Source organism: Perognathus longimembris, chromosome 8 (genome assembly GCF_023159225.1).
Source record: "Perognathus longimembris pacificus isolate PPM17 chromosome 8, ASM2315922v1, whole genome shotgun sequence".
NCBI classification, from domain to species: Eukaryota; Metazoa; Chordata; class Mammalia; order Rodentia; family Heteromyidae; genus Perognathus; species Perognathus longimembris.
This window is the reverse complement of record NC_063168.1, coordinates 77158184-77184046: the sequence shown is the minus strand read 5'-3', so window position 1 is coordinate 77184046 and position 25863 is coordinate 77158184. Positions and strand designations below refer to the sequence as shown.

At 55.7% G+C, this 25863-nt stretch overlaps 1 protein-coding gene across 7 annotated transcripts in view; it reads right to left on the bottom strand.

Annotated features, from left to right (window-relative positions):
• Myt1l (myelin transcription factor 1 like) overlaps nucleotides 1-25863 on the bottom strand; it is a 136411-nt gene that overhangs the window by 58018 nt on the left and 52530 nt on the right. For all 7 annotated transcript variants that reach the window (XM_048352183.1, XM_048352184.1, XM_048352182.1 and 4 more), the window contains 7 exons: nucleotides 22736-22826; nucleotides 21159-21266; nucleotides 16852-17066; nucleotides 9424-9677; nucleotides 7602-7838; nucleotides 5409-5530; nucleotides 4467-4535 (listed from right to left, as the gene is read on the bottom strand). In XM_048352183.1, coding sequence (XP_048208140.1) covers nucleotides 4467-4535; nucleotides 5409-5530; nucleotides 7602-7838; nucleotides 9424-9677; nucleotides 16852-17066; nucleotides 21159-21266; nucleotides 22736-22826 — 1096 coding nt within the window. The remainder of the gene's footprint in view (nucleotides 1-4466; nucleotides 4536-5408; nucleotides 5531-7601; nucleotides 7839-9423; nucleotides 9678-16851; nucleotides 17067-21158; nucleotides 21267-22735; nucleotides 22827-25863) is intronic.

The following is a 25863-nucleotide window of genomic DNA, read 5'->3' as shown; positions in this document are numbered from 1 at the left end:
TTACTGAAACAAGACCCAGTGGAGGGTGTTGCTTTTCACCTCGTTCTGTGACTATATAGCTGTAAACCAAGATGTCAGAAAATTCTAGAGATGTGGACTATTGCTAAGGACCTCCTGCTCCTTACACAGGTGCTTTGTTGGCCAAGGTCAATCCTGGCTCTGCAGCTGCCTGAGATTTGCGGCGGAACCCAGAGCCCTCAGCACGGTCTAGAGATAGCTAGCTTTTCTACGCTGACCCAAGTTTAAATGTTTACTTCTTTGAGTTACATCTTAAAATAAAGGCAAGCAGTTATTTAAATGTTATATGTAACTAAAATTCCTGAATACCTAAGTTAAAAATAGTTAGGAGACACGGTAGAATTCATGAGAGATGCAAAGCACAAAGGAGCCCCCATCCCGTGATGATGAAACCCAAGGTCAAGCCTTGGAAGCAAGGCTAACCCCCAGTAGCCATGACGCTGGGAACCCTAAGACGGAGACCTCCGTTCCAAGATTCCTAAGATTCTGCCCACCAAAGTGTAAGTGGCAGCTGGTTTGGGCCCTGCGGTAAGAGCTGCTGAGCTCTGAAGTTAGATTGGTTCCTGGGGCAGCGCAAAGCCCCGCCAAGCCGCCGCTGGCAGCGGAGCAGCCTCTGGAGGGAGAGAGGAATCCCTGCCCAGAACGGAGCCACAACTGTCCAGAACTGAGCCTCCCCAGGCAGAGCGCGGCCCTGGGGCTCATGCTCACCCTTCCCAAGCTTTCTTCAGTGGACCGGAGCCAAATTCAACAGAGCCCCAGCCGGGCAGAGCCTTCCCCAGAAGCTCGCGTCTGTGGTTTGTTCCTCTGCTGCTGTTTGGCCAGTGGCCTCAGTCGCCTGGCAGGCAGGCCCTCCTAGGATGCGGGTGGGAAGTGGGTGGGGCTGTCCTGGACTGTGTCTCCACCTTGCGGGGGCTCTGCAGAGCCCCTGGTCCTCCCTCTCCCGGCCTCCTCCCTCCCTGAGCAGCAGCTGAGGTTTCTACACCACGTGGATAAAGGACCAAGGACGGAAGCGACCAGTGCTCCAGGCTTGGGTCAGGCCCACGCAGGTGGCACAATTTAATACACTTTTACTTTACACATTGTACACAATTAGACACAACGCGATTGATTTCTTTCAAAACTATCGCCCAGTCTTGGTAGCCAAGCGTCACCTCAGGAAGTCTATGTACTTGTGACCTACATTTTATATGGTGAACTTCGTCTGGTCCAGGGGCAAGAATGGCTTGTCACTGGGCATCTCTAAAAGATTCCATGCTGGAAACAAGAAGAAAATGTCCAGAAAATTCCACGTGTTAGCGGAGGCACAGCAGAGAGCATTCAGAGGAGACTATGACCTGCTCCCCCACAGGAGTAAGGAGACACGGTTGCACTGTGCACTGAATAGGGACTTTCCTCTCTCGGGCAAGAGGCTGCAGTAGGAAGCAAGCACGGGTCTACAAAAGGAGAGCGAGTGAGAATCCACTGAGAGGCGTGTGTGAGGGTTACGCTAAGGGAAGCTGCGTCCGCGTTAGGGGGTCAGGCTGCGCTACTGGGCATGGGAAAGATGCACGGCACACCTTTCTCCGATCCAAAAGTGATGAATGAAGCTCCGCAGTTCAGAGGTCAAAGGGAGAAGTTACTAGGATGATCTGTGGCTTCTCCGTTTAGAAAGACACATCGTCAGATAGAAAGAGGCCATTTAAACTATTAGTCTCTTTATAGAAAACATTGGTGGGGAGTTCTTAGCCTTGACGATCCACGAACAGAAATAGACTGCTTCTGACAATCAGTCAAGTTTCGATTTCACAGCAAGAGTCAAGCAAAATGGAACTTATTTGCAAGGACAAGTTTAGAAATGCATGTGCTTAAAAAAATCCCAATCAGACAAAGCCATGAAGCCATCAGCCCTCTGGATGGCAGCCTCCCCGGTGGAAGAGGCAGAAGGAGGCGCCGGCCAGCTCGCTGCTGCCACAGACAGACCAACTCCCTGTGAGGACCCTGACGGAGCCCACGTCACCATCTCCCCAGAGAGGACAAGAAGGAAGTGCGGGTGCCGGAGAAGCAGCGGGGCTGCTGGGAACTTCAGATCAACATGAACTCCCAGCCCCACGCTAAGTGTGCAAGCCCACGGAAACGACACCGCCAGGGAAGTGCTCTGCTCCTGGGGCACTGAGGTACTAGGCAACCTGAAGCCGCACTAAATGGAAGCAGTACCACCGTGGCCATTTTCTTGTTTACAGCTGGCCTGTTGGAACTGGAGATAGGCCAGACCTTTGCAAGACGTTCCTCATCAAGAGATTCAGAGGAACGCAGCCGTGCTCAGATGTCTCGGCCCAGATCCAAGTGCAGCTAGTCACGCTGTGATGGTGAGGGGAAGGTGGGCTGGAGCTGTGACAAGAAGATGCCTGAGCAAGGTGCACCGAGTTGTTCTTGCTAAGGCTGTCGCCTGGCGTTCTAGAGCTATCTGCACACTGGCACGGCTCTGGATGACACTAGACTGCCAAGTAAGAGGGACTCTCCAGCTGCTGGAGTCCATGGAGATCTCGCCAAGAGCCTGCCGTGGGAGGGCTAGCTCAGGAAGTCGTGCAGAGGGCGCCAAGAGCCTGCGACGGGAAGGCTAGCTCAGGAAGTCCCTGAACATAAGCAGGTGATCTATGGCGCTAGGGCCCTGGACAGGGATCCTGTAAGAAATGATAGGACGTGAATAGAACCCCACACTCTGGGGAACCTTCACCAGCCGGCACAGGACTGGGGCGCGGGGGGGGGGGGGGGAGAGGCAGCCAACATGGGTCTGGAAGCAGCATCTCACCTCCTTGCAGGGGCCCTGAAACCTCCACAGCCATGGAATCCCAGCAATCTGACACAAAGGCATGACAGTGCAGGTCGGGAAAGCGGGTCATTTCAGAGACCTGGTTCTCATCTCCCACGGGACTGTCCAATCTTACCCTGGTCCCACATTCACACCCAAAGTTCTAACTAGAATGAAGGGTTGAAGTGCTATTTCTGTAATTCCTGCTAGCTCCTTCCAAACCCTGCCTGGGACTCGGATGTGGTTCAGACACACAGTGGAGAAGCCCAGCCCAGTGGTGTGCGTGGTGGGTGACTGTTTTCCAGATTTATTCTTACATGCTACAGGCACAGAAGAGAAAGGATGGACGACTATCAGAAAGGGGTGTGTGTGTGTGTGTGTGTGTGTGTGTGTGTGTGTGTGTATGGTGTGTGTGATTATATGTGTGGTCTGGGTATGTTGTGTGTGTTTTAGTGTATGGTGTGAGTATGTAAGTGTATAGTGCATGTGTGTGTGTGTGTGTGAGAGAGAGAGAGAGAGAGTAGCTGAACACAAGGCTACATAGACTTGTGAAGTACATCATCCTTTCCCTGAGCAGTGTTAGTGACTAAGACCACAATAGAGTTAAAGGAATGGTCACCATCATGGTAGGAATTTTTTTTATCCTTAGTGTTATTTAACTATTCATATTTTAATGATTCTATCCATGTCTGACTCTTAAAAGCTTAATTTCAATTAAAATTTTCATTTATTAAAGGTTTGTGTAACTGCAAATTTTTTATTGGATAGTCATGCAAATCTGCAGAGAAATACTTATGCTTTAGAGAGTTCCATATATAAGGATATGGTATAAAACAACAGGATAAATGTGAGGGAACAAGGCGGAGTAGATGTGAGGGGAGGAAGGGTGGGGAAAAGGCAGGATGGATGCATGGATGGGAGGGCAGAAAGCAAGGTGGATGGATGGATGCATGCATGCATGGATGCACGGACGTGAGGGGGAAGGCAGATGGACAGGTGGATGATGGATGGGTATGGGGGAAGGCAGGATGGATGGATGGATGTTGGGGGAAGGCAGGATGGATGGACAAATGGATGGATGGATGGATGGATGTTGGGGGAAGGCAGGATGGATGGATGGATGGATGGATGTGTGGGGGAAGGCAGAATGGACGGATGGATGGATGGATGGCTGGGTGTGTGGGGGAAGGCAGGATGGATGGACAAATGGATGGATGGACGGACGGATGGATGGACGGATGGATGTGGGGGGAAGGCAGGATGGACGGATGGACGGATGGATGTGGGGGGAAGGCAGGATGGACGGATGGACGGATGGATGGCTGGATGTGTGGGGGAAGGCAGGATGGATGGACAAATGGATGGATGGACGGATGGATGGATGGACGGATGGATGTGGGGGGAAGGCAGGATGGACGGATGGACGGATGGATGGACAGATGGCTGTGGGGGGAAGGCAGGCAGGATGGATGGGAGGGGGAAGGCAAGGTAGATTTCTCTGGAAGAGCCGAGAGCCCGAGGCCCTGTGACGCATGCGAAGTCACACCACTCTCACAGGCAGTCTTTCAAAGGCACTTTCTGTTTTCAACAACAAATGATACTTTTGTGAGCTACCAAGCGATCAGATTTTCAAAAGCGAGAAATGGCACAGAAGGCTTACTTGAGTTCTTGTGAGCTGGTGGCCAGCATGCTTCGAATGCTCTTGTCCGCCAGTGGGCAGCCAGACAGACTGTAAGACAGGCAGGAGGGGCCGTGAGTGAGCCACCGTCCAGGCCCAGGCGGGCTCTCCCGGACGAACACCACACAGAGTCAAAATTAAAAAGTTCAATGCAGAAGAGCAATGAGCAAGTGCTGTATATTGAAGCTTTTGGTATCATCAACTCTAAATGTGTCCAGGTATAAATTCAAGAAAACATTTCTGCTTAAAAATGTTTTTAAAAATAAGACAAACTATTTGTGCTCTTTGGCTGAAATACTTAAATTTGGGTCGTTTAGGATTGAGAGACATCATACAACACCCAGGTCGCATGTCATACAACACCCAGGTCGCATGCTTCGGAAGGTCAACATAGAGCACTTAGGGGGCTGACATAGAATTCCACACTTGAACTTTGACAGCATTGTTGAGGTAAGCTGAAAACAATCCATTGAAAAGACAGAATCCACCATGAAGAGAAGGATGTCACACCTTCTGTGTGAGGCGTAATTACCAGTCACATGACCACTCCCATCACACCCCGGAGTTGGACATCTGCCGCCAAACAAAAACAAAAACAGCCAAAATAGTAAGTAGGTTTTTTTTTTGTTTGTTTGTTTGTTTTAAAGCTTTTTCAAAAAGTTTCATTGTTTCCAGTTTAGCTGCAATGTCTGCAAGGGGACTGAGGGCCCTGAAGAGAGCGGGAGGCAGAGGGTCAGCTGGAGAGCCCAGGGGCAGGAGGGCCTCCGGGAGAGGAGAGCCGGCCGGGCCCGCAGCCTCCTGCCCCTGGAGCCAGCTGCCGGGGGCTCAGACAGCAAGGCACGCACAGGTCCCGGCTTTGTGAATAAAGAAGCTAAAGGAAGGGGGTGCTAAGGAGACTCTGGACTCGCCATGTGCCATGCTTACGTGATCAGATCCTTTTTGCTCTCCTTGCACTGAGGGTACTTGGGCTTGGGACTGGGGATGGTCACCTCCCCCGGGTACCTCCTCTCTTCTAGCGCCTCCTGGAACGGGTCCAAGTCTTCCGGCTGCAGAGAAAAATGCAGCTGCAGAGTCACACCTGGAGACAGCGCCGAGGGCAGCAAGGTCCCGGGCCACGCACTGGCCTCGGCTGCCCCTCAGGCCTGGTGTGCGGGTCCAGCCAGGCCCCTTTGGAAGCCCGGGCCTAACGACCATCGAATGCTCCAAACCAAGGGGACCCAGACACCTGCCAGCTGCCCACCTGCCGTGCGCACAGAGGACCGGGGGGGCTGGCGTGGCGGCCACAGAGACCACTGCAGACCGGCCTTTGCTGTTCTGTGGCCAGTGAGCACCATGTCTTAGAGGGTGCCAAATCCAGGGGGCACCGTGTCGAGGAGGCCCCGTGGCCTGCCATTGTCCCGCGGGCGGCTTTGCTGCGCACACTCCGGCTGGCACCACTCCACACCTATGGGTCCGTGACCCGGATGGGACCCGCCGACCTCTGGTGCTTCACCCAGGATGCTCAAGGCAGCGGGCGGGGGGAGGGTGGGCACTGTGTGGGGGCTGCAGTTCCACTGCCCCTGGGCCCTGTGTTCTTTTTGTAACTAGGACTGGCAAGTGACAGGTCTTCTTGCGGTAACACAGAAATTCCTATAGACCTCAGCGTGCAGCACGTGTGTTTACTAAATACTCCTGGGCAAAGTTTTACTTCAATGAGGGCTAAATGCGAATTAAAATAAACTGAGGAATTTAGCTCTCATGATGCTCCTTTTAGAAGTAACGATTTAACGGTGCAAGGTGAAAAAAGAACACTGGGAAATTGAGCCCGCCATTCAGATTTGAGTCTTTCTCTCTCTGTCTCTCTTTGGACAATTTCTGAATACTTAAAATGACTCAAAGAAGAAAGAAAACAGGCTTATTGGCAGGTACCACTCTCCCATCCCCACCAATCACTTCAATCAGCAAATGTTTCTTTTTCTGACACATTGCATTGGATGGCCATCTCCTATCCTACTCTATTTTTTCTTTTATTTTTCCCTTGTGAATAATGATGTCATTATTTGCTGGGTGCTGGTGGCTCACGGCTATAGCCCTAGCTACTTAGGAGGCTGAGATCTGAGGATGGAAGTTCAAAGCCAGTCTAGGCAGAAAAGACCATGAGATTCTCAGTTTCAATTAACTATCAAAAAAGCTGGACGTGGAGCTGTTTCTCAAGTAGTAGAGTGCCAACCTTGAGTAAAAAATGCCAAATCAGAGCAAAAGGCCCTGCGTTCAAACCTCAGTCCTGGTGTGAATGCACACACACCCATAAACAAGAGATATTGTAATTTTCAAACTACTTTAGTTATTTGAATTTGGAAAGTTGAACTAATATATGTTCTTGACATAAGTGCTTATGTAATATTGTTACAAGCAACAATTTAAGCGATTATGTGAAGGTAATGTATTCAAGTCTGGAATACAGTCTTGTGAACATTTGATTTCTTAGAGAAGGGATACTCTGTTTTCAAAGAAAAGTGTCAGAGGACTAGCTGCTTTCTTCTTCTTCGTCTGTCAGTTGTGGGCTTGGGCGCCGTCCCTGAGCTTTTTCACGCAAGGCTAGCGCTCTATCACCTTGCGCCACAGCACCACTTCTGGTTCTCTGGTTGATTAATTGGAAATAAGAGTCTCATGGACTTTCTTGCCTGGGCTGGCTTGGAACCTGGATCCTCAGATCTCAGCCTCCGGAGTAGCTAGGACAACAGGCATAAGGTAGAATCCCTCCATTTCAGCCAAGTTGGCCTGGAACTTGAGTCCTCATGCACACCCCGCTCTGTCGGTGACCCAAGCAGGTGTGAACCACCACACCTGTAGATTTCAGCACTTAGAACTTACATAATTCTCTACTTGCAAGGGAAATCGCTTCCTTTGAGAACGAACCCTATACTTCTTCCTAGATAATTCTTTGTAAGGAAACACACTTGCTAGACATTAAACTGGGCAAGAATCAGCAGCCTGTTTCACTGAGAATGGTGCGAGTCATACATCTTTCCTGGGCCCACGAAACATTTTTTCCTAAGCCCGTGTCAGCTACAGGTTGTATTTAAAGAGGGGGTTTGGGAGGCAGGGCGGGGGGGGGGGGGGAGGGGAAGGACATACGGTAATCTCTTTGGGGTCATCTTCATCCACCCGCCGGGGTTTCATCTTGGTGTAGTCCACGGGCAGGTCCCAGCAGTCCCCCTCGCTCAGCTGGAAACACCGGTTGCTCATCACCGCCTGCTGCTGGGGGGACATGGGCTCCAGGGGCGTCAGCACCGGGCAGCAGCTGTCCCTCGGCCGCTGCTTGTTCATGCTGAGGTCCAGGGTGCCATTCTCATCCACCTCCATGTCCGGGTTCTGTTGGCAGAGAGACACGTGACCCACCGTCCCGGGCCCCTCACAACTTTCCAGCCCCCAAAGGTGGCTGCACCTGGGAATTCCCCCCTGCCGGTGAACCAACCTGCACGCTGGCTCCCCCGGTGCCTGCAGGATTTCCGGGAAGATCCAGGCACCTGCCTATTTCTCTAGTCTGTTACCATCTCCCCCCACCCTTTACCTCCCAAACTTCTGTCTCTGCCCTGAGCTTGGCCAGTGCTTAATTTCTGGTTTCATTCCAGTTCAAATATCTGTGCATGTGCTGTCTGCACACGTGTTTATGGGTGTACATAACCAAGTGCTCACAAGCACCCGTGTGAAAGTCTGCAAGTGTGCACACCTGTGAATATACATATGCGGGCACATCCACGCACATATGTAAACATGTGCACACAAGCCTATGCATGTGTGTCTGGTGCACACATGAACACATGTATTGTGTACATGGAATATGTACGTGTGCATAAATATGCATCTGCTTAAAGTTTTTCTTTAGTTTCACTGATGACAACAGTTGAAGAACTAGAGGAGAAGCTGAGAGCAAAGTAGTCGCCTGGGTTCTATCCTCAGCAAGCGAACAGCAAAAGGAACAAACTGGAAGGAGTGGGCATAGGCAAGCACTTCCATTCTCCAGTGGACTCCAGGCTGAGGGAATTCCCCTCGAGGTCCCATGGCGGTGCGGCTGGGTTCACCTGCTAGAGGTATCTGCCCATCGACAGCTCTGCCCACAGCTTAAAAACGAACCCAGGAGGCACAGGTGGGACTTAAGAAGGCACAGCGATGCTTTCAGACTGGTCAGAGCTGTTCAGAGTTGGGGGGGGGGGGGTAAGGGCAGGTGAAGGACAGTGAGCCTAGGTAGCCCTCTGTTTTCCGAGTGGCAAAAATTCAACCTCAGAGCTGGACTGCTACTGTGGGCGTCATCAGGAGAGGAGACAGGGGCTGGGAAGCCCCCCCACCCCAACCTTGAGAGCTGTTCCATGGATAGATTTTTCAGGGCCAGTCCACCCGAACTCTATCAAAATGCAGCCCTGATTGCAAGCTTTGGAAACAATAATGCTGGGTGGCCTGGCCGGGCAGCGGAACCCCTTCTTCCCCACTGCTCCGGCACCCCCGGGGGAGACCGTAGGAAACAACACTAGAGCTCCCTGGGGACCTCGGCCAGCCCGTGGTGACCCTGGTTGACAGGTGCGGGCTGTGTCCACTGAGGGGGGCGCGGTGGAGAGGCGCGGTCCATCCTCAACCCGGGGTGGAGGTTGGGCGGGGGAGGGCGTGGCCGAGACCCCGTGGGCGTGGCTGACAGCGTGGTGGGTGTCACTGAACTCAGGATGGGCGTGGATTGGGCACCTAGGGGAGCGGCCTGGCCAGGCTGGGCGGGGCCGGTGCTGCGGTGGGCGTGACCGACCCGGCGGGCAGGGCCGCGTGCGGCGGGCGCGGATTGGCATTGTGGGCGTGGCCGGGCAGTGGCGCGGAGTGGCGCTGTGGGCGTGGCCCGGCGGACGGGCACGTCGGGTCCTGTGGGCGTGGCCCGGAGGGCGGGGCCGGGGGCGGGGCCGGGGGCGGGGCCTACCCGCGCGGCGGCGCACAGGTCCTGCGGCTTGGTGGACAGGTTCTGCGGCATCTCGCGGCAGCGCGTGGACAGGTTGAGGATGGCGGTGGCCGCCATGTGCGCCGCCTCCATGTCGTGCGTGTAGTCGAAGCTGCTCTTGCTGCAGGTGCTGCTGGCGCTGCTGCCGCCGCCGCAGCTCAGGTTGCTGCTGCTGCTGGGCGCGTAGCTGCTGGTGGTGCTGCTGCTGGGGCTGGCGTTCTTGCAGTACCGCTTGGCTGCGGGGACAAGGGGCGGGACGGCGCCACTCAGGATCCGAGCCCGGGACGCGCACGCAGCCCGCCCCGCGCGGCCCGCCCCGCGGCGGCCCGGGAAGGCCCCGGCCACCGCGCACGGCCTGCCTCGCCCCGCCCCCCAGAAGGCTGGGTGACCTGCCGGGAACCCCCTCCCCCCGCCCCCACCCCCGTCCTCCACAGCCCCAGGTGGCAGCTCCGAGGACCGACGTGCGAGAACTTGGCTACGACGTGACCGTGGGCCCGCCGAGGCTCGGCAGCGCGCCTGGAATGGGGTTTTCCAGGGATCGGGGTGGGGCAGGGCGGGCCGGCTACCCACCGCGGCCCGGGGGTCCCCAAACAGGACCCCAGCTTCTCCCGGGGCCCTGGAGGCCACCTGCTGGGCCAGGCAGGCCAGCGGGACCCCCCCCCCCACCCTGTAGATCTGACACAGGCCAGTGCCCACCAGGGCCCAGGGCGGCCCCACCCCTTTCTGTCAGTGGCCTCTCCATCTGCCTGCGGGAGACCGCCCTCGCAGCCAGCGGGGTGGATATATATATAGAACAGGGAAAAGAAAAGTCTGACCTGATGATTCACTAGGATGAACCTTTAGCACCAATACTCTATCACCATCACCTGCCAGGGGCCAGGCCCCCCCCCCCCCCAGTGCAGAGTGGCCTAAAGGTGACCCTTGTGTGGGAGGCCCTCATGAAGCATGTCTTCCTGTTTCCTGACCCCGGCCTCCTGAGTGGCTCGGCCTGCCTCTAGGTGAGGGGCTCTGGATGGGAGAAAAGTGTCACGGGAGACTGACTTGGCCTGGGTCACAGCGGTGCCCAGGCGTCCCGTCCCTCACTGGATAGCTCGGAGGAGAGATGCATTGGCTGCAGCCCCGGGGGCCTACGTTGGTCACGCTCTCATGGGGGCCTGCTTGGCTGTGGTCCCTACAGTGGCTGGCAGCTCATACTTGGAGCGTGACCTCAGGGCTTTCCTCCAAGGAGGGGGAAAAACCACAACGTTAACCCACCACTCATGCCGCCCCACAGACTGCACGAGCAATACAGGGAGGGGTCCCAACCTCCTGCTGGCAACACAAAGGGAAAACGGAATGAAGTCATTGCTGGTCACCTGAGTTTGGACCAAATGCTGCACCCTGAGGATGTTAAGGAGAGGGACATGATTGGTGACAAATTAGAAGCTTAGTTTACCCCAATCAGGTGGTGACCAACAGAGCCCCAGGTGAGATGGCCATCTCGTACCTAGCCAAGAACTTTGAAGCGAGAGACTGGTCTCCAGCGGGCTGTTTAGCCTGGCCTTGAAAGGTCAAGCTCCCCCAGGAGTCGTGAAATGCACGGAGCCACACATAAACAGCCTTGCACCTGCGGTGCCAGTCCACCTCAGCCGGGCCCCAGAGAGCCACTCGCATACACCCGGCACCAGCAGTCAGGGAGGCCTGTGGCCGGGGCGCCTCTCCTCCCTGTCCACGCTGAAAGCCCCCGAGGAAGTGGCAGAAGGGAGCATGGAGCAGGGGGAGCGGGAGGAAGTGCAGCCCGGCCTGCGGCCAGGCTCCCACCGGGACTCCAAGGAGACGCTTGGATGGCAGGGGCGGTCAGCAGACACAGCAGCACTGCCCCAGGCATGGTGGGCCACACACACTGTGACACCCCATCCCATGTGGGGGTTTCCTGCCCAAGAAGCAAACTTCATGGTTCTACATCATTTAAATCTAACCAGGCACTGCTGGCTCATGCCTGGACACTGAGCTGGCTACTCAGGAGGCTGAGATTTTCCAGCTGCGCAGGAAAGTCCATGAGACTCTTATTTCCAGTGAGCCACCAGAAAACTACAGGTGGAGCTATCTACGGTAGTGCACTATACCTGAGAAGAAGAAAAAGCGCTCAATGACAGTGCCCAGTTCCTGAGATCAAGTCTCAGGATATGCACACATGCGTGCGGGCGTGCAGGGCCCACACACTCACACAGGATTAGAATTAGAGGATTAGAAAATGAACGAATACAACGATGGGCTTTCTTCCTTTGAAAGATGGCTGGTGCTAGGGTTTGAACGCAGCGCATCTTGCTTGCTAGGTGGGTGCTCTACCACGTGAGCTACTTCTCTAGCCTTTTATTTTTTTGCCTCGCCTGGCCCAGCCTGTCATCCTCCTACCTACAACCTCCCGAACCGCTGGGAGAATCGGGGTAGACTACTGAACCCAGCTTTTAGATGGAACTGGAGTTTTGCTGCCTTCGTACCAGTCTGGCCTCGAGCCCGACTTTCTTAACCTGTGCCTTCTGATTACAGGTGTGGCTGGCCATATCTGCCTTTCTACTAAAAGCCAAGGATTCTTATTTTTTGCTTGAGATGAACAAGTGTCTGATTTTAAATCATTCTGAGGGACATTGTCTGTCTTGCTAGAAGCACTCTCTGTCTGTCATGGCCCATGGCTGCTGGAGTTGGTGTTACTTGCACTTGGTTTGGCCCAGGCTCCGGGCCACGGCTGAGGGCGGGAAGCACGGCAGCTGACAGCCAGTCGGGGTGCCCTGCCCCCTTCTCCTCCAGCCCTGAGGCCGGAGTCCTGGCCTTCTCAGAAAGCTGTTTAACAGTGGCACAGTTGAGTGTTCCTCGCCGGGTGGCAAGCCTTTGCTGCACTCTCAGTGCCCAGCGAATGATAGAGGCCATGAGGAATGGGGCGGCTTCTTCGTTGGAGGCCGCTAGGCCTTGGCAGCGGGGGCAGCCACTGGCTCTTCAGCTCACGAGGGCCGTCGCTGCAGCCCCCCGTCCCTGGCTGGGGGAAGCAGGGCGCCGTCACACTCCCAGGCATTAAGGCTGGCTCCCCAGGCAGACTGAAACCCCAAGCCAAACTTGCAGCCAGGACCTTTCACCAGCCTCCTCTGCTGAAATCCACGCGGAAGCCAGTGCCCAGGGACTCGTGCTCCCTTGAGCACTAGCAGATCCCTGCGGGGGGCGGATAAATACGGCCTCACAATCCAAACTTTCCAGGAAGGGCAGGCAGAGAACGCGAGGGCCGGATCCTGAACGAAGCAGGTCTGTCCAGCAGGGCTGTGCTCACCTCGGTGGCCTCAAGGCTGCCTGGTCCCCCCGACCTCCACTGGTCCTAACTCCACCGAGCTCACCGTGTCCCAGCCGGTCACATGGAGACAAGAAGCCTGGCTTTCTGGCACCCGTTGGGTAGGAGCTGCAAGGCGGATGCTGCGCTCATGGGGGTCTCCGTGTCCCTCTGTTGGCCACAGTGCCTGCACACGGTGGCTCCTTGCTTGGCTCCCCCTGAGCTGCAGGGCTGGGTGGCTCTGGGGCTCAGGCTCTGGGGCTTACAGCCTGCTGGGAAGACAAGATGTCCACGGGTGAAATGACCTGGGGTAGGTTGGGGTGTGGCGCTACCTGAGGGCTGGAGAGACTGGGTCGTGTGTCTCCACGGTGTCTGTGAAGGGCAGGGCCGGGCAGGGGCCAGTAGCCGGCAGGGGTGGTGCTCTTGTGATCAAAGGTCCCAGCTGGGAGACTCTGGAGGTCGGGTGGCCAAGGGGAAGAGCCTAGTGCACGTGGGCTCTCATGGGGAGAACCCTCCCTCTCCTTCTGCATCCGTGAGGTCCCGAGGGACAGCCCGGGACCGGCGAGCAGAGCCGGTTCAGCAGCTTTGCCTTGAAAGAGCCTCGTGGTGGGCACTGGAGGTCTCGGGGTGATGATGGTGGCGGTCCCTGAGCTCTGCGGTTGCCCAGCTGAGCCTGCCGGAGAGCAGGACGGTGTCACGGGCCACTGACTGTGGACATGGGCATTGTAACTCCACAGTTCCCGCATGTCCTCAGACGTTCTCTTTCTTCCATTGTTTTTCCTCAACGACCTCACATTATACAAGCCATTATTTGTTTCCTGGTGGTACTGGGGTTTGAACACAGGGTCTTGCAAGGGCTCCCCCATTGGAGCCACACTCTGCTTCTCAGTTTGCTTTTCCGACAGGGTCTCCTGCCTTTGTACAGGTCTAGCCTTGGGACTTCATTTTGCTCATCTGCCTCCCAGGGAGGTAGAAGTGACAGCATGCACCAACATATCTGCCTTACTTTTGAGGCAGAATCTAGTTAATTTTGTTGTACTGGCTTTGAACCATGAGCTTCCTATCTGTTCCTCCAGAGTGGCTAGTTCCTACTTCCTGGGATTACAGGCATGAGTTGCCATTCCTGACCCATAAGAGCCATTCTATGTGTGTGTGTGTGTGTGTGTGTGTGTGTGTGTGTGTGTGTGTGTGTGTGTGTGTGTGTGTGTGTGCTAGGACTGGGGCTTTAGCTGAAGACCTGGTGCTCTTGCTCAGTTTTTATTCTCACAGCTGCCACTCGACCTCTTGAGCCACACTTCCAGTTCTGGCTCTTGGCTGGTTCATCGGAGATAAGAGTCTTTTTGTTTTGTCTGCCTGGGCTGGCTTCGAACCGAGACCCCTAGATCTCAGCCTCCTGAGTTGCTGGGATGATAGGTGTGTGCCAGCCACTGGCTCTGCCTATAAGCCATTCTTAGCTCACCCCAAGACAGGTGAGGGAGGGGAGACCTTGGGTGTGGCGGCCTCATCCCTCACACCTGTCCATGTTGGTTGCCACAGAGGTGCTCAAGCTCCACACTGTGGCATTTGGCCAGCCCTGCGGCGCCCCTCTCCCCCGCCCCTCCCAGACCATGGGCCGCCCCCAGGGGCCGTCCTCATGGACCTGTCTTGTCACTGCCTTCCCAGGTGTCAGCTCCACCTTGGAACTGAGGCTCCCATCTTCCTCCGGCAGAGGGCCCACTGCTGCTCTGGGTCTTAGCTTGATATGTCGTCCCTGTGCCTGTCAGGGCTTCTGAGTCCTTCGACCAGGAGAGGCCAGACCGACAGACATGCAGGCAGCCTCAGCAGCGTCTAAGAAGGCGGACGGTTGGAGAAGGGTTCACTGATCATGAAGGAGGCTGGCCTTGGTTACAGCTGGGGCGGTGTAGGAGATGACCCCCAGGCCTTGAGAGAGACTCCACTTCCTCTCTACTCCATCCTGTGTCTCTGTGACCTGTCCGTATCCCTAAGAATGATGTTTTCCGTGGCAGGCTCAACCTTCCGCTTTCTTCAAGGAGCTGAGAGTCCATTTCTCCTGCACTGAAGGGAGGCTTGAGGGGGGCAGGGGAAGTTCTGCCGTGACCAACCACTGCCCAGGAACAAAGACAGCTCCCTGGGCCCCAGCCCTGACCTGCAGTCATGTCCTCCACAGCCCTTCTGGATCTCTCTAAAATCTGCCACTCGTGCAGAACGGAGTAAGACTAGAGTGACGAGCTTGTTTTTTGGCATGCTGAGATAAAACGCAGCCCTTCCTTTCCTCTTGGTCTCGGAGAGCTCCTGCCAAGGTCGAAGTGGTCGAATTGCACATTAGCAATGGGGTTTGCTTCCTGGTGGTTCAATGAAAACATGGTGCAGCCTGTTTCCAAGGCAGATGCTGTGTGGGGCGAGGGAGGCTATAGAGACAGTATCATATGTGTGTTTCCCTCTTTGCACTTGGCAAAGAGAATCATCCCCATCAGCCTGCGCAAAGCCTGGGTGAGAAGCTCTCAGCATTTCTCTGGCCACGAGGACATGCAGAAGAGCCACTCCAGTATCTAGACTGGCCTCTAGCCCGTGTGGCCCCCACGAGCTCCCTCCAGCAAGGTCTCTGCTCAGAGGCCCCCTTCATGCTAAGCCTAGAGGCCCACCGCAGGGTTGAGGCGAAAGGTGGCCGGCCCTGCAGAATAACCACAGAGCAGGTATCTAAAATTGAACAGCTAGTGGAAGAATGAACTGAAAGACATCAATGGGTTGGAAATTACCCTAACAGAATCTTCAATTATATAAATGCAATTTCTTTTTGATCCTTCTCTTGCAATGGAAGGAATGCAATTATAGCAAGACCTGAAATTGGCAAGTAATTATTACCAAATAAACAACAAAATACAAATAATTATTTCTATTATACCCACAGCCCCATTTTCCCCCATTTCTGTTTCCAAATAGGAAAAAGATTGACACACTAGGATAATCGATGTGATATTTCAAAGAATTGTTACATTTTACTCACCATACAAATTCTTATCATTGTAAGATATAACACAGCTAAGAAAGATGTGCAGCAACTTCTACTGAATTGGAAGAGCTTTCAGAATGCTATAAACATTCAATTTAAATATTTTTTCATGTGGGTCTGTGATTTGGATGAAATATCTTTTTCAGAGTTCTAAGTCATTCACAGCTAACTCCTTCCCTCTGCTGGAGAGCACCAAGGTGACTTCTAAATGACCTTCAGGCTGCTGCCATTTGTGGCATCAGTGCTGGAGGGGTCAGCCAGTGGCCAGGGACCTCAGGGCTGGGCGGTATGCTCCGAAGCTGCCCTTCCCCCGTCTTTCAGATAGAGATGGGGCAAAGATGGGGGCCTGGAACTAGGCCCTGGCTCGGGAAAGATTCTGGCCAGGTGCAGCAGAGGCAGCTTGTCAGTCACCTAGGCATCTCCCTAGAGAGACCGTTACCCTGCGAGTTCCCAGGTATTCCACTGTGGTTGGTCCGAGGCACCGACTGGACATGGGAATGTGAGAAAGGCCATCTCCCAACAGGACTCCAGTGCGTGACCAGTACAGCGCGCATCAATGAAATGCGGACTTCCTCAGAACAAACTGGTCCTCCCTGGTACCTGTCCTGGGTCCCTCCCGGTACCTGTCCTGGGTCCCTCCCTGGTACCTGTCCTGGGTCCCTCCCTGGTACCTGTCCTGGGTCCCTCCCTGGTACCTGTCCTGGGTCCTTCCTGGCACTCGTCCTGAGCCCCCCATTGTACCCGTCTTGAGCCCCCCCCCAAGTGTACTTGCTTTTAGTCCTCCCTGGTACTTGTCTGGGCCCCCGCTGCAAGGGCACGCGGTCACCTCCACTAAGTCACAGAGGGAGCCCATAGCCTCCCCTTCTACTTCCATAGTCAAGCAGGGCCTACTGCTGTGGAGTCCCTGTGGAAAACACTCTTCTCCTCACCATAGCCCTTGCCACCGGTGGGCCCGGGGGCTCTCCACACAGGGCTGTGCTGGGCCCCACACGCCTCTGACACCCACTGAGCGCCCCCGGAAAGGGGCGGCTGGGAACATGGTTCACACAACAACAACATCACCATGGCGACGCGTCTCTGGTGTAGAAGAGTGTGCACCTCCTACCATCATCGCATCCTCTGGGGGATAGGTCCCTGGTTTGCACCTTGGGCGCTATGGCTCGCTTGCCATACGTATGGTTGTCGTAGCTGCTGTACTCAAATGACGTCTTGGAGTATTTCTCCAGCTCCTTGGCCAGGTTGGAGCGTGGCGTGGTGGTGGGGACATTATTTCTGTAGCCATACTGAGGAATCTCGAGCTGCTTTACGAAGCACATGGGCCTGGAAAGGAACAAGACGACAAAGGAGAGCTTGTTTTCTCGGGGGCAGGGCCGACGTCGGAACCCCGCGCGACACTGACATGCCCGCTGCGGCCCACCGGAAAGACAAAGCCCCCTGTGATGCGTGGCCCCCGTAGAGCACAGCCGACACGGTAACACTGGGGACCAAAGGGCCACGAGATGACGCGACACACCGTGTCCGCTTTGCCCTTTCCCCTCAGCGGCCCGGCATGCAAGAGGAGGGTCACGTGACAGGAGGAGAGGGGGAGTCTGACTGGACTTGGTCTTTGTGGAGGGGACAAGGCCCAAGAAATTATGTGAGTGGAAAAGAAGTTTCCCTTAAAATCAAGAAGAAATAAAGAAGTATTTCCGGGGTACAGACCGAGCGGAAACCGCACCATCACAAACACTTGGCTAAAATGTATTTATAGAACGTTTTATTATTTTTTAACCTACTGACTAGCAGGTGCTACCTGGGGCCTTGGGGTAATCTTGTTCAGTGAGGGAGTTCTCAGGAATCTGCCCACTGGTGTCTGGTTTTGTGCGTTTTTGTCTGGATGTATAGTGAGTTTGGAAGTGGGGTTCTTACACACTTCACGTGGAATGTCCTTTTACTTTTTGCTCTTCACCCAACTTTTGTTTTGCAGACACAGACATGTGTTTACATATGGGAGTTCTATAATCCGATTATCCCTTTTAAGACCTTTTTAGGGCAAATAATTATAAAATACACAAAGGCTTAAGTGCAGGTTTTGCTGTGTAAATACCACAGAAAACTCAAGACACTGTTTCCTGGTGATCCTTTCACTTCCGAGTTCACATGAAATGTTTAAAAAACAGAGACCCAAGAAAGGCCGGTGTTTCAGTTGGAGCACAGAAGACATGGTGAGTCTGTGTTTGTGTCAGTTGCACAGTCATGTGCAAGGGACGAGTGCTTTGAGTGGGTCCTTTCCTCCGCCAGTGCTGTCAGATCTGGAGGCTCTGCCTGTACCTCGAGCATCTGAGTGGAACTGGAGCAGACGGGCGGAACCAGGACATCACAGGTGCAAAGATAAACAGTGGAGGCATGAAGCCAAGTGACATTCTGCCTGCACTCCTGGGTCCAGCCCTGAGCCCCGGGGTCCGGCCCTGTGCCCCAGACTGGCCCTGAGCCCCGGGGTCCGGCCCTGTGCCCCAGAGTCTGGCCCTGAGCCCGGGGTTGGGCCCTGAGCCCCGGGGTTTGGCCCTGCACCCTGGGGTCTGGCGCTGCACACCGCCCCCCATCCAGTCCTGCGCCCCTGGGTCCGGCCTTGAACCCGACCTCCCCCAGGGTCTGGCCCCGCGCCCTGCGGTCTGGCCTGGTCCTCTTCTAGCTTACGTTCCACTACGCGTGGCTGTATATCTGGACAACTGCATCCATCTCTTTCTCAAGAACGTGCATGTTCAAACAGAGAGACCATCTGGGTTTATTTTAGGGATAAAAACATGAAAACCTGTGCCTTGCATTTTATAATTATGAATGCATTAAGCGTCTCACTGAAAAATGCTTAGGAAATACAGAAACTCTTAGAACAACCCCTATCATTATTTCAGAGATTAAAACTGGTTAGGATTTCGGTGTATTTTCCTGGTTGGTTTAATACTTATTTAACTAGATAATACTATTCTCTTCTCTTATTTAAATAGCTAAGGTTTGAGATGTTTATGTTCTTTTATACCTTATTTTGTGCATCCTTCAAGTTTGCTTTGAGGGGCCTGGGCTTTAAAATCAGTTCTTAACCACTGTACAGCATTTAAACCAACGAGTGCCACCCACTCAAGTCTTTTTCATCTTTGAGACTCTTTTTTCTATTTCAAATTGCGACGTCCCATGCATCCCTACGCATGAGCTACTTCTTCTCTTGTTCACAAGTGAACGGTGGTTTTCCGAGTAGCTGCAGAGTTTGGCGACCTGCCCTTTCGATCCAGGAAGCAGTGGCTGTCTGTGCGGTTTGGGGGACCTGGCCCTGCCTCTAGGATGATGTGGGATAAAACACCCAAGCTGCCAGCCTGCCCGCTTTGATTTCCCTGGCTCTTCCTAGTTCCTTCTGGTGGAGGAAATGAAATGACGACGGCGGGCCGTCTGCTTGGGGGCGTTTTGTGGGGCAGTGTGGAGGTTTGACGACTACCTTTCCCTCGCAAAGTCACGTGGGATCTGAGAAGAGCTCAAGTGTAGGTGACTCGGGGGTCCAGGGAGAGGCTGGGCTTCTCAGGTTCAGGTTGGGGTGCGGCTAGGTTGTGAGGAGAAGGCAGAGTAGGAAGGAGACATTGCAGCGTGGGCTCATACTTAGGGGTAGGGGCAAGAGAGAATTCCAGAAAGACAGATGCGAGGTGCAGTGGAGCCTCGAGATGAGGAGGCTGGGAGGGTGACTGAGTATTCTGGGGGGGCCGGGAGGGTGACTGTGTTCTGGGGGGCCGGGAGGGTGACTGAGTGTTCTGGGGGGCCGGGAGGGTGACTGAGTGTGTTCTGGGGGGGGCCGGGAGGGTGACTGAGTGTTCTGGGGGGGCTGGGAGGGTGACTGAGTGTTCTGGGGGGCCGGGAGGGTGACTGAGTGTGTTCTGGGGGGGCCGGGAGGGTGACTGTGTTCTGGGGGGCCGGGAGGGTGACTGAGTGTGTTCTGGGGGGCCGGGAGGGTGACTGAGTGTTCTGGGAGGCCGGGAGGGTGACTGAGTGTATTCTGGGGGGCCGGGAGGGTGACTGAGTGTTCTGGGGGGCCGGGAGGGTGACTGAGTGTGTTCTGGGGGGGGCTGGGAGGGTGACTGAGTGTTCTGGGGGGGCCGGGAGGGTGACTGAGTGTGTTCTGGGGGGGCCGGGAGGGTGACTGAGTGTGTTCTGGGGAGGGTGACTGAGTGTTCTGGGGGGGGGCTGGGAGGGTAAGCGTGCATTCTGAAGTGCCCTCCGTGGAGAGGTGGAGAATCATGTTGCTGGACAGACCCTGCCAGCAGGGGTTCACTCGTGGTACCTCAGGCAAGGCCTGTGGACCTGGGAAGCTTGAGGGAGCCTTAGAGCAGAGACCAAGCACCTCCTAGGAGAGCTGGGGCTGGGTGGTGGGGCGGCCCCCAGGGCCTGGGCTGGGGTCTGGGCTGGGTGGTGGGGCGGCCCCCACGGCCTGGGCTGGGGCCTGGGCTTGAACAAGATGATACACACACACACACACACACACACACACACACACACACACACCCCTGGTCAGTCACCACAGCCCAACCTCAGCTGCTGTCTGAAGACCACTTGTGTGGATGCTGCCACCCATGGTTTCAGGAAGGGCCTGCTCAGGGTGCTTTCTAGCTTTAGGGGACTGACCGAAGCAGGCAGAAGGACATTAATAAATCCCTCCGGTATACACTTCTCTCTTCCATTCTCTACCCTTCGCTGGGCGCGAGGCTGTGCTTTCCCCATCGCTGCCCTGTCTTTAGGCAGGAGGGAGGAAGTCAGCCTCGTGTTCTGTGCTCTATGCATGGCATTCATGGCTTGAAAGTGCATGCAAAGGTTGGGGGGGGGGCCTCCTCCTCGGCCTCAAGAAAATAACCACCCATCCTCACCTTGACAGAAGGGGGTGCAGCCCAACTGCCCCTGGTCTTGCCCCCCTGTAACCAGCAGCTGCTGCGTGATGCTGAGTAAGGAAGGCCCCACCTCTGCACTCTGAGTCTTTCCTGGCTTAGCAAATGGCAGCCGCTCCTCCCCCTCCCCCCGCGCCCCCAGGAGTCTGAGGATAAAAGGAGACAGCGGCTTTGATGGCTTTCCACGCGCCAAGTTCATGTGCCCCAGGTCGCTTGGCTCTCACACATTCAGAGACAGCCACAGGGTCCTGCAGGTGGACGTGGAGCCCCAGCTCCAGACCCAGATACGATGACCCGGGCGCTGCATTAGTCCCGAGCTCCCTTTCATGCCGCCTTCAGAGCACGCTGACGTGGCAGATTCAGGAGGACGTCAGATGCGCGGGGGTGCTGGGCCAGTGGTGGCCAGAGGGGCACGGGGTGAGTCTCCACCTCTGGGCTGGCCCCCCTCCCCCGCGGCTAGCCACACACATCTGCCCCGCGGAGAGCCCCGCGCCCCCACGCTCCTGCCTGGTACCTGAGGACGCGGTCCGAGGCCTGGTTGGACTTGGACACATCACAGCTCTGGTGCTTTTCCTGGGCCTTTGCCAACTTCTCTGCCGCGGCAATGGGGCATCCAGAGAGGCTGCAACGACAGAAGTGGGGTTCAGCTCCCCGCTCCCCAGTGGCCGCACAAGGCACTTCCTCTGCCTCGGCCCGAGGAGCCCGGGGGGAGGTGTGGAGTCGGGGCGCTCCCTCAGCAGCGCGAGTCCACGGGCGGTGACCGTCTGCGTGTTCTCCAGCGCACTGCCGGAGGGTGGGCCGTGCCGGTGTCCAGCGCTTGACCCATCCCAGGCACAGCCAGCCAGGCCTGCGTCCTGAGGGGCCATGGGCCGGTTACAGCCCAGAGGCTGCGTTCTGGAACATTCCCCACTCTGGAGAGGAGGCAGGAATGGCTCACGGATGATGAGGCAACTAACAGGTCAGACCAGGAGATGGAGCTCAGAGCTGACCCTGAACAAGGTGGACTCCTAGGCCTCGGTGGTCTTGTGTTCTCCACGAGAAAGGAAACTAAACCTTGGAAAGACCTGGGTCCAGGACGGAGCTCAAGTGCATTTTCTTGGGGCCATGATGGTGTCTGCACTGTGTTGCCCGGTGCCTGCAGACACGTGCAGACCCCTGCCCCCACGTCATCACCAGACCGGCTGGCAGCACCGGAGAGCCAGACCCTGCGAGCGGCCCACTGACCGGCTCCCAGAACAGGACCTCTCCTGTCTCTGCCCGGCTCCTGCAGATCGTGCGCCAGGAAAATCTTGGACCGGCACAGAGGTGCAACGTGACCAAGCGTACCAGTAGCCGAGTTTACTAGTCAAACAAACAGAAATTGAAGAGAATAGTTCCTGGATTTGGATATAATTTCTCAGGGGCATGAAAAGCTGACACTACAGACTCTAGGATGAGTTTTAACCAAGTCTCTTTCCTGCTACGGAAATAGGAAGGTATGTGGTGTAAACTGAATAGGGTAGGAAGCAACGTCGCTGATGAAAGGTGGAAAGGACAGGAGAGGAGAGCTAGACTGTCCTACGGCAAAGCGTGTTTCTGAGCACGTGTCTCTGTAGCCGTCGTCCGGAAGCCCCTCACCCCGGGAGAGCCATCCCCACCCTTGGGACATCAGCGAGTGTTTTAACTGTGTCCGTGCTCGTGGCCCGGGGCCCTGCAGGAAGTCACGTCACGCGATAGCTCTCCACCTGCACAGTGGGTGGGGCCCATCCCCCCACCGGGCGACGGCAGAGCCTCGCCTCCTCCTAGCCAGCGCTGCTCGGCTGTAGGTTCCGTGTTGGATGTCCTAGCGGGGGCAGGTGCCCGGGAGGGGTGGTGCCCCCTGGTGGTGGGGTAGGCCAGGAGATAAAAACACCCCATCTACAAAAGAAGAGCGTGAGAACGAACACGGATCTTTTCCGGCTCCGTGTGACCGGGCTGCGCGCCTCGGCGGCAGCGGCCGGGGACCCGGGAGCTGGGGAGTTCGGGGGTTCTCTCGGGGAAAGAAGGAGGTGTTGGGTCAGGGCGGCCGTGTGGCGCGGGGCCCCGGGCGGGGCCCGCCCGCGTGCGGCTTACCTTCGGTGAGAGTTCCTGTTGCTATTCACATGGCCTCGCCCCGTGCAGCCGGGAGTAGGACACTTGAGAACATTTTCGTGCATGGCAAGAACTTGACAAGGAGAGGCAGAGAAAACAGCCCAGCATTAAAACGGAGAAACGGAGGGTTAGAAGACAAGACTATGCAGTCACGTTCACAGAGGCTGGTCAGTTCACAACAGACAATCCTACAAACGTCTGTGATGGCATGGTCAGGAGACACGGAGGAAGCACGGAGCGGCCGCCCGCTCCCGTGGCGTGCAAAGCGGGGGGCGCACGGGAGCCGGGCGGGCCGAGCCGGGGCCGCGTGGGGCCTCCCGGGGGTCCCCGCCGGCGAGCTGAGCGCACGGGTCGGCCAGGCAGCAGCACAGCCCGGGCCGGGGAGCGCACAGCCCGGAAGGCTCCGGAGCAGGAGAGAGCACAGACTCCAAGCCCTAGCTCTGAAAAGCAATCGGAGTCTCCTTGCGTTTAGGAGATGCTCTGTCACTGGTCTTTAAGCAGAATGAGCTGGAGTCGTGATTTTCTCCGTGGGCAGGAAAGCAGAGATGACCTCTGCGGGAAAGGCTGCCTGGACTCACCCGGAAACACCTTCTGTGGCTCAGCGGGAGCAGAGCACTTGCTGCCTTCCCTGAGTGTGCACCTCTGTTTACCGCTCAGGCTAATTCTCTCAAACACGACGTCCCCCCTGGAGACAGCAAGTGCCTTCCAGCATGGCTATGGTGTGCGTGGCCTGGAGCCTCTGCCTCCTGCTACATGGAGATTGGCTGGGGCCCATCTACCCTGGCCGGGGCCCATCTACCCTGGCCCTGGGGTCTGCACACTGGCCCTGGGGTCTGCACACTGCTCCTGGAGTTTGTACACTGCTCCTGGGGTCTGCACACTGACCCTCGGATATGCACACTAGCCCTGGGGTCTGCACACTGGCCTTGGGGTTTGCACACTGGCCCTGGGGTCTGCACACTGGCCTTGGGGTCTGCACACTAACTCTGGGGTCTGCACAGTGCTCCTTGGATCTGCACACTGACCCTCAGATCTGCACACTGGCCCTGGGGTCTTCACAGTGCTCCTGGGGTCTGCACAGTACCCCTTGAATCTGCACACTGTTCCTCGGATCTGCACACTGGCTCTGGGGTCTCTATAATGGCACCCCTTCCTTCCTCTTGGGTTCCTTTGAAATCTAGCATGGCCTTCAGACCTGGGACTTTTTCCAGAAACACCATCTCCTCCGGTTTTCTGGTTCCTCTGACATCGCCTTCTGGCTTCTCTTTCTCTTCTTTCTGTTTCTACGCCCTTAGGGCTGAGCCTCCCTTACTTGGCTTCTCTCTTTAACTCTTGCTTTGTACCTTCACCCCCCCCCCCCCCAATTCAGTCTGTTTCCCACAATGCACTGCTCTCAGCTCTCCTCACCAGCGCTCCCAAAGCCTGCTGGGAGTATCACATAGCTAACGAAAGGGAAAGGACATCACAGCTCTTCTCCCTGCTCTTCAGTTTCCTTCCTCAGTCCCCGCCTACTCCCTCACCCTAACAGAGCCATGGGCTCCGAGTCCCCTCTCCTGCGGTGCATGGGTGGTGTGGCCCAAGCATCCTGCCAGCCTGCATCTGGGCTGTACCCCACTTTGTCTGTCTCTCCCCTCTCTCCTCTTTGTCCTGGTTTTGGGTGGACTCTGCTGTCGGCCTCCAGGAAGCGCTGTGGCCCCTTCTCTGCCACAGGGCAGCTGGCACCCTGTCTCAGGGATGCCCCGGGGGTAGCTGGTCACGGTGACCTGGAAGCTCCTGGGGAGCAGAGATGTCCCCCAGTGGCGCCCTCTGCAGGCCCAATGCTGCAGAGACTCAGCTGCACAGAAACAGCCAACCCGAGTAGCCAACCAGAAAGGTAAAACAATGCCCGCTATGGAATCTTTCAACTCTTAACAACTTTTTTGTGGCATTATGAAGAACTACTGAGCAAATCCTCAGCACCCTCAGGTATGTACAGTGCTCAGCTTGTCAGAGCCACGTCTGTATTCCTCTTAGGTCATCTAGATTGTTCTGGGAAAACAAGGAGTCGGGAGCAATTCTCATTTCCAATGAGGAGCCAACTCTGCCTTGAAGGCAGCCCATCCATGCCCTGAAGACAAATCACAGGAAGAAACTCTTCCCCTAAAACATTAGCTCTTGGCTCTAAGGCTTCATGTTGCATAGAGAATGGGAAAGAACCCCGGGGCTGAAAGCCAAAGACCAAGCCCAGGCTTCAGAGGCGACAGGCTTAGCCCCACTCCTGGCTCAGGGTGGCCGGTACCTGTCCCGCATGGCCTATACGAGTACTGTACACCCTCAGATGCAAGCCACTGTGCTGACCCCCAAGAGAAGAAGGGGCAGTCTCCCAGTCCCATTTCGCTGTCTGAAAACCAAGGCCAACACTTCCGGTGGGGATCGGTTATGGGCATTGAATGAATTAGTGCGAGCCAAGCTCCCGGCCCCCTCTGTGCGGGCCGCGTGGTCAACCATGCGTCTCCCTGTCATGTAACACACGGGATTGTACTCACTCCTGAGTTTGATTATTGGCACAACTTTTGTGCTTGTTCTCAAGAGTTATGAGAAACATGAGCTTATTGTTTTTAGTAGACAGTTGCAAACCCTAGTAGTCACACCAGCATCTACAAATGCTCTCTTGGCCTGCTTCCTGGGCTCCGGTACGCCTTCAGACAGATTTGTGCCACAGGGTCACACCCAGTCCTCCTTTGAACCATCAGTTGGTCATCTTTCCCTGCGGCAGGTCAGCTTCCTCTGGAAACTGCGGAGGAAATGACTCTCCGTGCTCTAGGCTTGGAAGCGGGACCGGAGACCCTTTCCTTTCTGAAAAGGCTCCGTGTCCCAAGGAGCCGATTCTGGTTGACTCTATGTGGTTGGCACACTTGACTGCCACAAGAGAGATCAACCAAAAGAGGTGTATGTCAACTCAGCTCTGGAAATTTATTTTTTCCACAATTTGTTTTTCCTGTACTACCAGACCTTCTCCATTCAAAAGAATGTGTAAAGTCAAAACCCACCTGATTTAAACCTGCTTACTTAAGATCTCGTAGTGTGGGTGACTGCACTAGGAAACTGACTTTAGCAGCAAAAGGCACAAC